The 16,734-nt window shown below is 45.4% G+C and overlaps 1 protein-coding gene across 2 annotated transcripts; it reads left to right on the top strand.

The window, feature by feature from the left end:
- The first annotated feature begins 842 nt into the window (after positions 1-842).
- fxr2 (FMR1 autosomal homolog 2) lies at positions 843-16,388 on the top strand. 2 transcript variants are annotated; one of them, XM_020109838.2, is made up of 17 exons: positions 843-1,593; positions 4,274-4,326; positions 5,226-5,319; positions 6,015-6,086; positions 7,433-7,581; positions 7,783-7,876; positions 8,746-8,862; positions 8,955-9,125; positions 9,222-9,300; positions 9,449-9,606; positions 10,043-10,129; positions 11,867-12,086; positions 12,200-12,379; positions 12,731-12,916; positions 13,104-13,211; positions 13,427-13,515; positions 13,738-15,578. In XM_020109838.2, exons 1-17 carry the CDS (start codon positions 1,543-1,545, stop codon positions 13,846-13,848), a joined length of 2,019 nt encoding a protein of 672 aa, XP_019965397.1. In that variant the 5' UTR covers positions 843-1,542; the 3' UTR covers positions 13,849-15,578. The 2 variants fall into 2 exon arrangements, with proteins under 2 accessions (XP_019965397.1, XP_019965398.1); XM_020109839.2 differs by having other exon boundaries at positions 847-1,593; positions 9,449-9,558; positions 13,738-16,388.
- Positions 16,389-16,734: the final 346 nt, after the last annotated feature.

The raw sequence follows: 16,734 nt of genomic DNA on the forward strand, positions 1-16,734 counted from the left end.
GAAACGAAGTATACATGGTATGAATGAGTGCTGGGCTTAATTTAGACCTGACAGAGCCACATTCTATATCCGCGCAGCGAGCAAGTGTCTCATGTTATTATCGAGGGGTCGTAGATACGTGTGTGCCCATAAATGCTCTACAATCAAAAGTGTGAAGGAGGAGTGTTCAGGAATATCACTAATGTGTGTGTGTAGGGGGTTGACATGAACTGAGCAGGCCTATCACCTTTATCCACACTGAATGTGGGGGCTCCACAGCTGTGAGTATATTCCTGTCCTTGTGTGCCTTTCCACCGTGACCTCTGGCCTCTCATGCTCCCCTTACATATGTCTCCCCTGCAGCAGCCCTCACCCATATCTGGTCTCCCCCTTGCTGCATTCCTTTTGTTTTGTAACCACTCACTTGCCTCACTTTGTCCACACACTTTCATTTATCATTCCACCAGAAATAAGGTGCGACTGTTATTGTGTGGATTTGGGAAAAAAATAGTTTTCTGTGTGTTTTCCTTGTTTTTCCTTTTTCCAGCATGTGATGCACAACATGTGTAGTAACTTCACTATAGTGCTGTTTACACAATGGCTGCTGCTGCTCATTCATCAATGAGTGGGCAGAATGAGTCGGGGGCCAATCAATTTGCGCAACACTGTAACTGACAGGGAATGCAACCAATGGATTTTGTTGGGATGCGACTCCCTGTTTTGTATTGGTCACTCTCAGGGACCAGCCCTTATTTGCTAAACCAATTAATGAAGGCTACAGGTGATTGTCGAGGTGCTCGGCCAATCACAGGCCCGGTTTGCCCAGTGGGTGGGAGTTTAGTGTTGAGGGGTGGGGTGTTGGAGGTCATTCAGCCCCTCTCTGATTCACTCTCACGGCGTGTGTTTGAGGGGACGGGTAGTTGGAGGAAGGAGTCGCCGGGCGGCAGTGCATCGCAAACGCTCTTTTTTGGGACAGAAACGCCGCCGTACACCGCGCCGCAGACGGACGAAGGATCGACCCCCGGTGACGACTTCTGTGACACACTTCAACGCAACGACTGCGCCACTAACGAACCGCCGCACGCAAACCAGGCTATCAAATGCTAGCCAGCTAGCATCCCAGCGAAAACGGACGGGATCGAGGTGTTGATAGCTAGCCTCCCAGCTAATTATCCGCCAGCTAGCATCCTCCTGCCGTAGCATCATTAGCTCGCTCTTCCCGTCCGCGCACGTCGAAACTCCGCCGCTGCCCGTGGCGGTGCCGCACAGCTCGCCCAGCACCGACCCCCACATCCCGACGAGACCAGACGCCGGAGCTTCCCGACCGGCTGCCGCTGCTGGAAGAGAGAGTGGTCCGCTTTTGCGCTGCAGCTGACACCATCACACCCATCTCCCCCCAACCCCTTCACCTCTGCCCCTCTCCCTCCACCCGAAACACTGGAAATCCACAAGCGGCCGGAGGGCGGCGAAGGGCCGGCGAAGCTGGGGGTGGTAACGCTACCGGACTCGCAGGGAGTCGTGACGCCTGAGGACAAGCACAGCCGTGAGGAGCTACCGACGAGTATGGACGGACTGGCCGTGGAAGTTCGCGGCTCGAATGGGGCCTTCTACAAGGTAACCTGCTCGCAGTCGCAGTTTTTAAAGCTGTCGCAGATAAGTTTCGTTCCGAGGGAAGCCGTGATGTCTGGTTGTCTTGAGCCCAGTCCTCGCTATCCTCTACCCGGCTAACGTGGGCTTCGGTCCGGTCCTGACGACCGAGGAGGGTTTTGCGTTCTAATGGGGTTGGCCATTGTGGGGTGGATAGCTAGCTTCAGCTAGCAGTTAAGCTAAGTACACTTGTCATCACCAAGTATGGCCTATATTTGGTCTCTTTTAGTGAATATCAACATGATGACAGGCTTCACTATTGGAAACAGGTTCCCGTAGTTTTAAAATAGCATTACCCATAGCATATTGCTTTGTATTGTGGGAAGCAAACAATTAAAACAGAAGCGAGCTGCCTATTAGACCGTTGTTGTGCAGTTTCCTACGTATAAACACGATGAGATGCTAAATCGGAGCTCATACACTTCATATTTGTTTTGCAGCCCATCCCACGTCCTCGCTTTCTGTTTCAATTCCCCCTCATCGTCAAAGGAAATTACACTTTCAATACCTCAAAGCAGACACACGATTGGTCGTCTTTGTTGCTGCTGTGTTGCAGCCTCCATGCTTGGTTCCATCACATGCTTTGCCACATAGAATTAGATCTTGGTGAACGTGGTGGGTTCTGGTACACTTTTTGATCGCATGGGATCTTACCTAAACATCTGACACATTCTGAGATGACACCATTATGGTTGAAGTGTGCATAGGTAAATAATCATGTTCTCCATCTCCCAGATGTCAAGCCTCAAGTCTTTGTGATGTCTCTTTTTTTCAAAACAGTTCTCTCACTTTGACTACATTGTTTTCTCCACGTTGCCCCTCTTCTCCATTCTGTCCACTGCTGTTCAGCTTGTCCACCAGCCACATGGTGGCTCAGGGATGAGCCTATATTTACTCTCAAGCTGCTTCACCTGTCGTTCTGTTTTACAGGGTGACAGTTCAGCTCTGGCATGAATAGACACTTTCCACTCATCTCTGTTACGTCCATTATCTCTCGCCTCTCATTTTGTGGATGAAATGGACACTTAACTGTGTCTGAGACGTTCTAAATGTCACATTCCTGTAGGTTTGTTGTCCTTGATGGGAGAGACTGAGGCCAAAGCTTTACTGCTTTTTCTTTTCCATGTTGTGATTGACAAACAGAGTGAAAGGCTTTTGCCTTTTAAAGGCACCTCATTCCTTTTGGTGTCACACTGAGCCAGTTAGTTTTTTAAAAATTTCTTTTTAACTCTGAATCAGGATTATATTTATTAGCCCATCAATGTAACTCAGCACCTGTTGGGAAAGTGGCACTACGTTCTATTAAAGGTCTGTGCTTTTTGCAGCTGCGAGCACATACCAACAAAGTGATAAAAGACTAAATAAGTGATGCCACATTACATTGACAAAAATTATGTCCTCTATATTTATATTTTTGTAGGCTGATTAGATTAACACACCTGAACACACAGGCTACTTATGTGGAGAGGATGCAGCTAACCTATCTCATCAGCCGAAAGGTCCCTGGTCACCACATGGATCTGCATGGGACCGCTGGCATGAGGATGAAGTGACGTCATCACGAAGCTGGCAGTGACCCCTCGCTGCCCCCACTTTTTCTCTAGTCATGTCATGCTTGAGGAGAGGGCTTGCCTGCCCTTTGACCTGGTAGTACTCTGTGGAAGCAGTGCTTGATGCAATGTAACATACACATGCAGCTGTCACCTAATGTGACCTGTTGTCGTCGCTGGCTTTTCTTCCAGAATTTGTCCGGCTCTGGTGCCACTGAGACATATAGACGTCGATGTATTTATAAGTAAATTCCATATACAAGGACCAATGCCCAGCACCAGGCAGTGATGGTGATTAATATTTAGATTTGTAGTGAGAGTGACTGATAAAGGGTGTGAAAACCTCAATGTGTCTACATACCCATTGCCCCCCCCCCCGATCCATGCTGAAACTGTAGCCACCTCCTCCAGTGCATAGACAGCACCTTCCCAGCAGGTGAATTCCGCACCCCTGCTCCTGACCCCTAATTGGACGATGCTGCCTGACCTGTCTGTCCCATATATAGTAGTGTCACACAGAGACACGCCACACCCACCACTCTCCCCCTCTGTCTTGTAATTGCTGAGCGCTGGGGGGGTGTTGGTCAAAGTTTTTATGGTGTGCCGTGACAGATTTGTTGATGGTCATGATGGATAAGCAACAGATTTTAGGGTCATCTCTGGGCTGTCGCATGATCTGTCCATGTAAGTCAGGCTGAGTGCCTACCTTCCCCAAACATGTGCCCTCGTGTTTAAAACTACTGTCCTCCAACATGCACACACGGATAGACCTCACACATTTCAATTTTGTGTGTGTGTGTGTTTGAGTGAGGGAGATTTACAGGCTGCATGTGCTGTCAGGACGAGTCAGTGTTCCTTGTCACGTTATCCAACACAGAACTCACAGCCAGAGAATTGTGTCAACGATGTGTTGTCTTGGCTTGCAAAGATCCCTAGATGCTCTTTTTTTTCAGCAGCAGTCACAGCGTCTAGCGTGGCTCACAAGCCAGCCGTCTGTGTTGTTTACATGCAAAATCCAGTGCTCACAGCCCCACCCCTCGCACCACTTTCTCTCCATCTCGAGATTAAAAAAATCTTTCTTTCTGCTTTTCTTTCAGGGTTACATCAAAGATGTCCACGAAGACTCACTCACAATTGTATTTGAAAATAAGTAAGTTTGCCCTCTCTCAGTTAACATGTCCTGTATTTGCGATCAATGGTCCTTACCGGGGAAATGAGGCTTGAACTGTGGTAATTGAGAGTTACAACGACTACCCCCGGCTGGTGCTTCACCCAGGCATTCAAAATTGTCCCCTTCAGCACCTGTGCTTGGCATGCAGCTGTCCATACACGTCTCTTAACAGTTTTTTTACCTCCTGCTCTGACCCCTCCTGCCCCTGCCATCCCAATTGCATGCTTTCCTATACTAGCCCCACCACCAGTCCCTCTGGTCCCTCTTTATCTCCTTGGCTCACAGTGTAGATTAGGGTGCCCCTAAAAATAGTAGCCCAAGGTATGCAGGGTGGGAGGAGTGGCAATATGGTGGCCTGTGTCGTTCTCGGGATGGCCCCCCCCCTCTGTCTCCATTTACTTTCCCTGAGCACATGGAGGTCTTGGAGTAACTGGTTGTATAAGATAGTGAATGAATGAAACACTGCTTTTTGGTCTATAATGATAGTGATAAGCCGCTTAAATGAAAGTTGGGTTTGAATCTAGATTTCAGTAAGAAAAGAACACGAGAAATGAGCAATTTTTTAATTTTGTCTGGAGTTATAATATCAATTCATTTGCTGAGCTGTATTATTGCACCTCAAGTTCAAAGTTGTAGCTGAACATCATACAATGAACATAGTCACACACTGTTCAGACACTCCTCCGTGCATTTCCTCATTAATTAATAAGCCATTTTTATTCAATAGTTCCGCAAACATGCTATAGTGCAGTGAGCAGCATATGCTCCGATGCAATTCTGACATAACACAAGAGACAAAGAACTTGAAAATAACATTTTTGAACTTTTGCTGAAATTTTGACAAACGTTTGTGCTCCATCCCTGACTTTTCGCCACAGCTGGCAGCCAGAGAGACAGTTGCCTTTCAGCGACGTGCGGTTGCCTCCTCCGACCGACTACCACAAGGAGATTGGCGAAGGAGAGGAGGTGGAGGTGAGTCCTCTCTCTCTCAGACTCAGCCCACACACCTGAGGTTTCTCTAACCTTGTGCCATGGTGTCTTTGCTCATTATCAAACAGATTGTTATTGGCCTGTACTGACAAGAACATCCACATGGCCTCTAATAAAAAACATCTCAAATGAAACTATCGACTTTTAAACGACTTTGTTAAACGACTTTGTTAAACTGTAAAAAAGCCTGAACAGTTTGTGTCACACAATGGTTTAAAAGTTCATTTTAATCTTTGTGCATATTTTTGTATTGCCTCTGGGCAGCTGATTGGACCAGGGTATTATTATATTATATATACATATAAAAAGCTTTGGGGAAAGTGAATCTATTTCTTGACATTTGATTCAAATTCAAAATTTCCTACAAAGGCTGTACATTCAAGTCTCATATTGTCATTAGCAATAATATCAATTCTGCCTTAGATATCATGCATTCTCTCAGCCAGATGGTTGTGCACTATGTATCCTTTCTGCTTTAGTAATCACGAGACAGCGGATTTGTGGGATTCCCCAGATGTCATGACAAAGATTTGCCATTTGCTTCCTAAATATCTAGTTGAGGCCATGTTCCCGGCCTCATGTGTTCCAACGCAAACATGGTTAATGAGTGTAACAGTTGTGTGGCAGTGTTTATTTGTCTCTGACTCAGCTGTCGTTCACTGTGTGTCTCCTCACAGGTTTACTCCCGGGCCAACGAGCAGGAGCCATGTGGCTGGTGGCTGGCGCGAGTCAGAATGATGAAGGGGGAGGTAAGAGAAACATCATCTTTAAAAAACGTGATGGAAAAGTCAGTTAAAGATAGAAAACATTGAAAACCTAATATGCAGATGGTTGAAAGCAGGGCATATAGTGACTGTGGAGTCACGTGTTATGCCTTCATAGTGATTAGAAATCCTCTTCCCACATCTTCATGTTTCCATTAAATCAGTGCCACAGTGGAGGATCATGAGGAACAACAGGGTGCTGTTACGTTGTCCTGTTGTTTGAATACTTATCAAACCTCTCTTTTCTTTTTTTATGCTGTCTAATTTTCCCAAATCATCACAGTGCCTTGGATGCTGTGGCGTGCTGAAGTTACTCTTAGTTACTTACTCGTAGTTTTAGTGTATTTGTGCTACTTACACAAATGCATTCATATTATTGAGAAGATGATACCTTGTGTGAGTCTCATGGTTAATTTATGCTGCCTTCATGTGCGGAAAAAGATGCACCTGTATCAAACCATGTAACTGTCACTTACCACAAAATTCCATGCGTCCTTTAAGTTAGCAGGGTTGCCATGCATTACATCCAATAGAGGGCAGCACAGAGTTGACGCATGTCGACGGTGGAGGACATTGTGAGAAAAGTGGCCATTTGTCTCTTTGCCAAGGCCAAATAACCCGATAAAGATACCTGCAGTTTCTAAGCAACTTGCAATGCTTCCCCTCAAAAACTGCCATTGATAAAATGTCTTCCTCTTGCCATATGTGGGGAAAAGCCAACTGGTACTTGAAAGGAACAACAACCACCCCATAGAACTAGCTCTTAGGTCGGCGTTGGTGGTAAAGGGGGGGGCTGTGGGTCATTCTGGTTGAATAGTGGGTCAGTGGGATATGGAAAGGACATGCTTCGCAGTGCTCCTGTACCACGGGGAGCTGCTGCTGGTGTAGTGCTGTTATTTGGGGCAGTCTGATAAGAGCCTGCAGGAATGTCTAGCATTGACTGATGGCTCTAATACCATCCTTTGAGCATGTAGTGTGCAGTGTTCATCTCACCGCCTCACTCTTTCATGCTTCTCCTTTGTCTTTGTCCACATTTCATTTCTCTGTATCTTTGTTTCATCTCACATTTCCTCTGAAACATAAGAGAAGGGCAAACATTAATACCTTTGTGAAGTAATTCATAAAGCTGTAGATTAAATGCATTCTGATGTCAGGCGCTTTCTCTCAACACGAGAAACAGAAATGAATTTTTAATGTGACAGCTAATTCTAAATTTTTGGATAGATTGAATACAGCAGTTCTGCCCTGTACATGCGCTGTCAGATTGTCCTGTGCTTGATATTTCTGCCTATATAATAATTTTTTTTTAAATCTCTTGTGCTGTTTTTCAGTTCTACGTGATTGAATATGCAGCATGTGAGGCCACATACAACGAGATTGTCACAGCGGAGCGCATCAGGCCACTCAACCCTAACAGCCCTTCCTCTCGGAACTCCTTTCATAAAGTCCCCGTCCCTGTCCCAGAAGACCTTAGGGACATGTGAGTGTCTTAACATTGTCAGGTTACATACTGTAGATATCTCTTGAATTTATTCATATATAAATTGGCACAGAAATTCTGATTGCACACATTTATTTTGAATCTCGAAGTTGTCCCGGTGAACAGTGTTGTTATAATGTCCCACTGCTGCCAACGGAATTATGAGGCAGACTCTCCTGTGGATTGTTTTCTTATCGACAGCTGTGCAAATGACAACATTCACAAAGAGTTCAGGAAAGCTATCGGAGCCAACTGCATCTTCTACAGCGCCCAAACACACGAGCTCATTGTGCTGGTAAGTACTTTGAATACACACTCGAGCTGGGTCTCACACAAGATAAAGGCCTTATTTGATAGTCAGAGATGAAGGAAACCTGGTCATCAAGTGAACTGCATGTCAAGTATTTTCTAAAATGTGGTTGGGTCTGTATCATGCCACGTTCATTCACCAAGCACTTTATTAAAAACACCTTACTATCACGAGTTAGCTCTCTCCATTCCTCTCAAAGCATTCTCTGCTTCTCGTGCCATTGATGCAACAAGGTGTTGAAAAAAATCCTTTGAGATTCTGCTCCATGATTTCTGTTTTCTAAGTAAAACATCCCAAAACTGTTTTGTGTGTGAAAATCTCATGAGTCTCAGAAATCCTCAAACCAGCCTTTCTGGCATCAACAGTGATTATGTTTACATGAGCAGCAATATTCCAGTATTAAGACAGAAGTCTGAATAAAACACTGCTGAATAAACGTTTTGTGATCGCCTTAACCTGAATATAGTCTTACTCTGAATAAGCAATAATCGAATAAAGACAAGTGGGGTATTTTCATTATATAGATGTTGGAAATTGTATCACATACAATGTCCTATTGGAGTTTTCACAGTATTTTTGCAACATCAACACACAAATAAAGAGTTGTTTGAGTTTTGCAAAATTAGAAAGAAAACATGGAATAGAATATGGTCAACAGTCAGAATATTTTGCCAAGATCACATTTCACCCCCATTCTGATGTTTGATATGAACATTAACTGAAGCTCCTCATGTCTATCTTCCTAACTTCATGGATTGCTGCAACATGATTGGCTGAATTAAGAATTCTTAATATGAATGTAATAACTCTGGTTTTGAAATGTAACTTATTTCCTTTTTCACAATCTTTCCCAGTCTACAAACGAAACCACAGTAAAGCGTGCAACTCTACTGAGTGACATGCATTTTCGCAGCATCCGCACCAAGCTCATGCTAATGTCCCGCAACGAAGAGGCCACCAAACATTTGGAGGTACACACACTCTTTTGAGACATGCACAAACAGATCTTGAATGCATTTCAATTTGATGTTAGACCCAAAGTTTTGTGCCCCCCCCCTTCCAGACGAGTAAGCAGTTAGCGTCCGCATACCAAGAGGAGGTGCGGGTCAGGGAGGACCTGATGGGCCTCGCCATTGGCTCCCACGGTGCCAACATCCAGCAGGCGAGGAAGGTGCCTGGTGTCACAGCCATCGAGCTGGAGGAGGAAAGCTGCACGTTCAGGATCTATGGAGAGGTACACCGCCTTATGAGTCCGAGCATATTTGAGCTTGTCCCAGTGCATGGAAACATAGGCTATAGTGTAATATGGTTGAATGTGTGTTTGTTGCAGACCCCAGAGGCAGTGAAGCAGGCTAGAGAATATCTCGAGTTCAAAGAAGACTACTTTCAGGTACCCAGGAACCTTGTAGGTGAGTGAGCGACATAGACGTTCCTGAGGGAGCTCATTTTAGTCGGTGACAACATCCGAAATCATCCCCATAACATAATCCTGATCACCACGCGTATAAGTCTTTTACCATTCTTTTTCTTTCGTGTTTCTTTTCCTTTCTCGCGCAGGCAAAGTCATCGGCAAGAGCGGCAAAGTCATCCAGGAGATAGTGGACAAGTCGGGCGTCGTGCGCGTCAGGATCGAGGGGGACAACGACAAAAAGCTTCCCCGGGAGGAGGTAGGCAGGCAGGGTGCTGTCAGGGACGACACTGCCAGCAGCAAAGAGGTGAATGGACCATTCGACTGGTCTCCCAGTCCCCTACAATCTCTCCGACCTCTCTCCCACCCACCCCTCTCCGAAAAGCAGGGTGTCGCGCCTGTTCTACTGCTCCATCTCTCGTTTTGTTTCGAGTGCTTTTCATTGCCTCCAGTATACACAGCCCACTGCCACACTGTAATGTGTCAAAGATTGTCAGTGGGTACTCTGATGGGACAGATACAGTATGTTCCTGTCGTAGTGCGCTTCACGTGTGTTTAGTTGTTGTTTTTTGAAGCACACTAATCATTCCAGAAAGCTGAGGTCTGAAACTCCACTTAAAATGTTCTTAATTGTTTCCTAGTCAGTGGTATAACGCCCAGATTACGGGAATCAGTATTTAACATCATGATTATGTTTTCCCTAAAATACTCAGCTCTTCATCTTCAACTTTGTGTTTTCTTAGGGCCTGGTCCCCTTTGTGTTTGTGGGAACGAAAGAGAACATCAGCAATGCTCAGGCCCTGTTGGAATACCATGTGTCTTATCTCCAGGTAAGTGAATTTGCCACTAGGTGGCAGCACTAGCTTTTGTTCTGTCACTGCCACTCTGCCTGTTAACGGCATTTCTTTCCTCTGAATACTGCAGCCATATATTTTGGCATTTGATAAAGGAAATCTGTGTCTTAGAAGTAACGTTCCTTTATGTGACACTGTGGGGTTGGGGTATGGTGCTGCTGGGAACTGTGGAAAGCTGCTGATGAGAGCACCTCATGTTGCCCTTACCTCATGTGCTTTTATAAATAGTCCCTCTTCTCTGAGATGGGGTGAAGGGTACACTGGAGTTTAGATTACCAACTATCTGGACCCTGAGCTCCCAAAAATAACACCAGACGCCCCCTACCCCCCCACCCTGCCTCACTTCCTTCACACCTCCCTCGAGGTTCAGCTGTCGTTGGTGGAGGCAGCTGTCACGCTGTGAAGTGAGACCCCCCCCCTCCTCCTCTAAAGCACCCACCTCTGAAACAGCATGAAAACTGCTGTCAGTGCACTGCTGCCATTAGACGCCCACCCCTTCATCCATAAAGACGACTCATGTGGCTCCGCTGGAAAATGAGAAACTCTCAAAACATAATAGTAGCTTAAAAAAGATGTCTTAAAGTGTCATCGTAGATATCTCTGGCCTTTTTCCATTGCTTTGGATGAGGCCATTGGTTGCTAACATGGGTGGTCTTGTGGTCCAGGCGATCCCCAGCAACGCCATATTGACCCAGTTAGAGAATTAAAAAAAACACTCCCATCATTTTTGTTTTCCCGTTTCCCCATTTTCACAGTATTTGAGATTAATCTCAAATCCTCATTCATTTTGGCAAGTGTGATTTTTCAATTTCTTTCTGGACGTCTTTCCACCATCTCACAGTCCTTCCAACATAACTGAGACTTATTACTGTATTTTGAGGTGATGGATGAGGTATTAAAAAACACATTTTCACCTTCCAGTCAAACTCCCCCCATGTTGGGCTGCTAATCAGTTTGTGTCCTGTTATAAATGTTTCCTCCCACTCTCATCTCTTATTCTAGTACTTGTTCCTACTTCCCATTACATCCATATTATCAGTAGCTGCATGTTGTTGTGCATTATTGATTTTCAAGCTACATCTATCTGTTTGTCTGTATGTGGTATGTGTATTTAATTGCCTTTCTTAAACTTGACCACTGTAAGCCATGGTTAATAGTGTTTTGTCAAAATAGTCACGTTCAGGTTGGACAACTTCCCCCTAGTGGTAGAATGATAGGCTCAAATGCAAGCCCAGGCCTCCAGCAGATGAGTTTTAATGCCATGGCTCAGCCTTACCTGTATAGGACAGGGTTTGTTTGTGCCATGTTATAGTCTGAGAAAACAGAAAGTGACACACAGTCAGTCTACTAAGGAGACATTTTGCAGATTTAATAATAATGCTCATAATCCTGTTCAATTAATGTTCAATCAGTCTCTCCATCACTCCACATGTAGATCGTCTTATTTAAATATTAGGTTGCATGCCTTGTTTGTAGTTTCCCTGACGATGACTGTAAGTAAGATGATCACTGGACAACTCTCCTGGCTCATCATATTTAGTCAAACTGGAAGTTGTCCAGGTCACTGTTTCATGCTAGATAAGAAGCTCAGGGATTTGGTGGGTGAGGATAAAGTCTATTTTACATGTTAATAGCCTCAAAAATAACCATGCGCAGAATAACAAGCTATGAAATACAAACTGCTCATTCTATTTCCCTGTCCTTGTCTTGTAGGAGGTAGAGCAGCTGCGCATGGAGCGTCTCCAGATTGACGAGCAGCTCCGTCAAATTGGGGTGGGGTACCGTGCTCCTCCCAGTCGAAGCGGGGGCCCAGGCGGAGAACGGGAGAAAGGCTACTTGACTGATGAGAGCAGCAACTCACTCCACACGTCTCGCACCTATGGGGGCCGCGGCAGAGGACGCAGGGCCTCCAACAGTCAGTACTCTGGATATGGTGAGAGTGAAGGAGCTGACACGTTACTTTGATTTAGAATCAGTTTGTGTTATTGGTATTGCCACTGTACGTGTGTTTATCGCCTTTTACATGAACTGCCTCTATTGATGCAGGCACCAACTCTGAACAGTCCAACGCCTCTGAGTCTGAGGATGTCAATGAGCGAGACCAGCGACCCCGCGGCATTGGCGGAGATGAGAGAGGCTCCCGGCGGGGCGGCAGGGGCAGAGGCTCCAATTCAGGACGAGGCCGCGGAGGGCCAGGGTCCAAGCCCTCCAACTCCATCAGCTCAGGTAATCAGAGCCCAACCTCAGGTTACAAACTGACACTCTCAAGGTTAATGGTTTTAAGTGAGTTTTGAGAAGTTATCCCTAGTGGCCCTTGCAGCAGTGTAGTGGTAGAGCGGGTTCAGAATCTTTTAAGTTAATTGAAACTGCCTTTTCAACTATTTTGTTGATTCTTACTCGTTTTCCAATTTGTTAGTAATTTTAACAATAATATGTTCTTGAAGATATATACACATATATGTTTCATCAAGTTTTAATAAGTTAAGCCACCAAACTGTAGAGTTGTCTTTACAATCACCTGCAGAATGATGTTGGCAACGTGAGTATTTAACAAGACAAACTTATCTTGGTCTTCAGTGTTGAGGGACCCAGACAGTAACCCATACTCCCTGCTGGAAGGAGAAGGAGAGCTTGCTGAGGCAGATCTCATTGAAGGAGACCGCCGCAGACGCTCCCGACGCCGCCGCAATGACCAGGAGCCCAGCGTAATGGACGCTGCTGCAGAGTCGGACAGCCAGGCCGGCCCCAGTGAGAACGGACTGGGTGAGAACTTCTGTTTTTTCCCCCCCTCAGGTTAAAACAAATGCCAGGTAACACTCCCAATATCCACAGTTTGATGTGTCCTGTCTGCCTCTTCAAGGTTTTATCTATCCAAGAAAAGAAAAGAAACAATTCTGAACTCTGACATTATCAGAGAAAGTAACCCATATTCTCCTTATTTGGTTTTTAGATGAAGAGGCGCGACCACAGCGCCGCAACAGAAGCCGCCGCCGCCGTAACCGTGGCAGCCGTACAGAGGGAGGTTCAGCCAGCCGTGACAGACAGCCTGGTGAGAGTGGTGAGTCTTTCAGTTTTTTACGTTTCCCTCTTCAGAAGTGGCAGTATGTTCTGTATCAATATAAACTAATACCTAGTAAGCAGCTAGTGGTATTAATTGCGACACTGGTGCAGGTACTCTACCTTAAAGCCTGGACATTTTGAATCTCTATCTACAGTGCACGCACAATGTACCCCCCAGAAATCACTCTAACTGACATATTTCAATGTTTCCAGTGACTGTTGCCGACTACATATCTCGTCCTGAGTCCCAGAGCAGACAGAACCTGCCCCAGAAGGAAAACCACACTGGCCCAGAGCCCAAGGTACAGACAGAAACACACTTGGACCTCAGCCTTAGGCCACATCCACCCTTCTCCATTTTCATTTGAAAAAAGCATCGTCATTGCTATGGATACCCCAGCTGTCCTCACTTGAAACCATTAAAACGCTGTTTTCCAACAAAAATGTTCAGGTATGGATGTAGCCATCATTGTATCGACATACCTCCGATTATAAGACGGTCTTCTCTCTGTTCGTACCCACAGGAGAACGGCACCAGTGCCAAGAAGGATGAGACACCACCCTCCAAGCGTTCCCCCAGCAATGGCATGACCTCGGCCAGCGAGACACTGACCCTGGTCAACGGGGTCTCGTAAAGAGACGGGCCCCACCCCTGGGCGAACCCAAGTCTAGAGCAAGACTCCATGGCAATCTCTGTCCCTGCTTGCATTAACTTAAACCTTTAAACAGATGAGTGAAAAGTACCTGACAAAATACCTGAATTCATACATGAGAGTGAAAAAGTACAAAAAAACGACAAACGCATCTACTTAAAAACACACGTTAACGGTGTATGCTATCCTATCTATCAGTACGTAGTGCTTATTTAAAAAAAACAACAACTAGCTTGCCAAAAAAGAGCTGGTGGATATGACTTGATTTTTAAAAATACCGAAACACGAGAAACAGGACGCGACTTTTTTCCTTTTTTTTTTTTTTGTTTTTGGACAGTTGTCTTTATTTGTGTCTTTTCTTTTTTTTTTGTTCTTGTTAATTTTGTTCATTGTTTATCACTGGTTTGGACTAGGCGGTCGCTTTCTCAACCAAAACAGACACGTCTCTTAACAGTGTTAAAGTACAGACAAGAGAGATGTAAGCTGTAGTGAGGGGCGTACGAGAAGACAGTCCAATAGCTTATGTGACGCGATGTTCGCACACTGAACCTGGGAGTTGAGACAGACGGATTGGAATATTGATAGACATTGTGCCTTGAATTTGAAAAAAAAAAATAAAATAAAAAAAAAAACTTGAGTTTTTCCATTTTAGTTTGTTTTTGTTTCAAGCGAAAGGAGAGAAAAAATAGGTGTTCTTCCAGGTTTTTTTTTCTTTTTGGTACCAATGAGAGAACAAACCTGTGAGGGAGGAAAAAAAAAAAAAAAAGAGGATGAGAGAGAGGGAGTGGCCGGCCATCACGAGGGGGAGAGAGAAGTCTGGTGCCAAACACGAAATTCGAGGCGTTGTCATCATTCCGAGTAGAATGGACAGCGTTGGGGGGTCGATGCGTGCGTGCATCTGTGTGCGTTTGTGTGTGCAAAGGTGAGATTTGGCAACAACAAACCTAAACTGGGAAGGGGATGAGGCAACGAACGGAAATGTAGCCCTGGTCAAGTCGCATTGGGGAGGCGTGTCTATGTATCAGCGGGCCTGAGAGAGAGCAAGGGGGAGTTAGGTGATGTCACTTCCTCCTCTCACCTGTTTAAGTCTTTTCAAGGGTCCAGGGTGGCACCGGTGTAGCCGAGTTAACGGGACGGGCTGAGACCAGACGGACGGCAGAATTAAACTCTAGATTTAGACTCAAAGAGAACAATACCGTGCCACTTTTCTCTGTCGGAGGAGGGGGCGGCGGTGCTTCCAGCCACACTAGTGTCTTGACGAACCACTGCAGCCAGCGCGGCTCCGGAAGCACACGAGGGCGACCACCTTTTCTAGGATGGGGGGGGTGTTGCTAGCGGCGGTAGGGTAGACCACTGGAAACTGTGGGATGGGGGACAGCTTCAAATGACGCGAGAGCCACATGACACACAGGCCCACAATAACAGGTACACAAACACATACACAAGAGGCGCACACACCAGGTGCGTCGGCGTGGTCGCCCGCATGGCACAAAGTCGAGGACTGAAAAAGGAAATAAACGAGCGAGGTGTCTGTCTTGTACCTGGCAGTTTGGGTGGACAAATGGGAGTAAGAGAGGGACTCGAAACCTCAGTGGCTCTCTACTCGTGTTGTTACTGTTGTCTTGGTTACCGCTCTCAAGTTCTTTTTGTTGCTCTTTCCACATCTTTAGAAAAAAACCCTAATATGAAATAAAAAATTGAAGTGAAATCAACTTCTTCTCTGGAGACGAACTTTGATTTCTCTGTCTTGTGAGTTTGCAGTCTATTTTTCTAACTTGCATGGCATTTAGTTAAAGTAGTAGGTGGTGCCTGTCCTGTGCATGAGGAAAGGGTGTTATTAATCTGACTTACAAAGCCATTGTTTCATTCACTAGAATTGCTGCTAATGTACACATTGAATGTCCAACTGAAGTAGAAACTCTACCTTGAAGAGAGAAAGTTAAAAAAAAAAAGAAAAGACAAAAAAGAATCCCCCACCTGCCCCACGCTCATCTGCCCAGATCATCCTAGTTTCTATCGGTGGACACACAAGTCAGGAAGGGACCCATTCCTTTTGAATCTCATCAAGTATTAAACTAAAAAGGGCAAACATTGTGCATGACAAGCGAGCGTCCACATGACCAAAGGTTTTGAGAGACACATGAATGGGAGTGTGGCTGAATGGAGATGACCCAGATGCTGCTGTTACACATTTCTGCTCACCTGTACGTTGTGTTTTTAGAGAATGAACGAGCACTTGAGTATTTGTACCTTGGTTTCGGTCGCATGGGTACGCGTGGAGAAAAAACCCTTACTTGTATGTTTGCGTTTGCCTTTATACCTCATTGTGTGAGTACTGTATTCCCTTATGTATCTGTATCCCTCACGTCCCGTTGAAAGGCTGCTGTGCGTGCGTGTGTGTGCGTGTTTTGTGTGCGTCTGTGGATGCTGGTTGTACAGTCGACTCCTCACTCTGTCAGATTTTGTCTCTGGTTTTCTCACTCATGTTCTGATGGCAATAAAGGACTTTTCATTGTTTGGTATACACTTTTTCTAAACGGTTGGTTCTTTTCTTCAAAGATTCGCCCAGATTCTGGTCAGCAGCATCAATTTCAATTTCAGCACTGAATATACGAATACTAATCATTTCACTGCAGCAGTTTAATATCCAAAATGACTTCTTGCAGTCACTGCAGTGATAAATTTGTGTCAAGCTATTTTAAGCCATCCTAATATAGTCCGCTAGCATCAGTGAAGACCAGCTATTGTAATATTTAGCATTTAGCAGAGCTTTGTCTTGACCACACAACCTTTGTGTAATGTCACATGTGGTAGGCTGTCGCGAAAGTGATGCTTCTTTATGCCGTGTTTTGTTGAACACACACACAC

Source organism: Paralichthys olivaceus, chromosome 22 (genome assembly GCF_024713975.1).
Source record: "Paralichthys olivaceus isolate ysfri-2021 chromosome 22, ASM2471397v2, whole genome shotgun sequence".
NCBI classification, from domain to species: Eukaryota; Metazoa; Chordata; class Actinopteri; order Pleuronectiformes; family Paralichthyidae; genus Paralichthys; species Paralichthys olivaceus.

Coding starts and splice junctions, on each gene's coding strand:
- fxr2 (XM_020109838.2), top strand. CDS start 1,543: ATGGACGGACTGGCCGTGGAAGTTCGCGGCTCGAATGGGGCCTTCTAC. Junction 9,126..9,221: donor CGTTCAGGATCTATGGAGAG/GTACACCGCCTT, acceptor TGTTTGTTGCAG/ACCCCAGAGGCAGTGAAGCA. Junction 9,607..10,042: donor ACACTGCCAGCAGCAAAGAG/GTGAATGGACCA, acceptor GTGTTTTCTTAG/GGCCTGGTCCCCTTTGTGTT.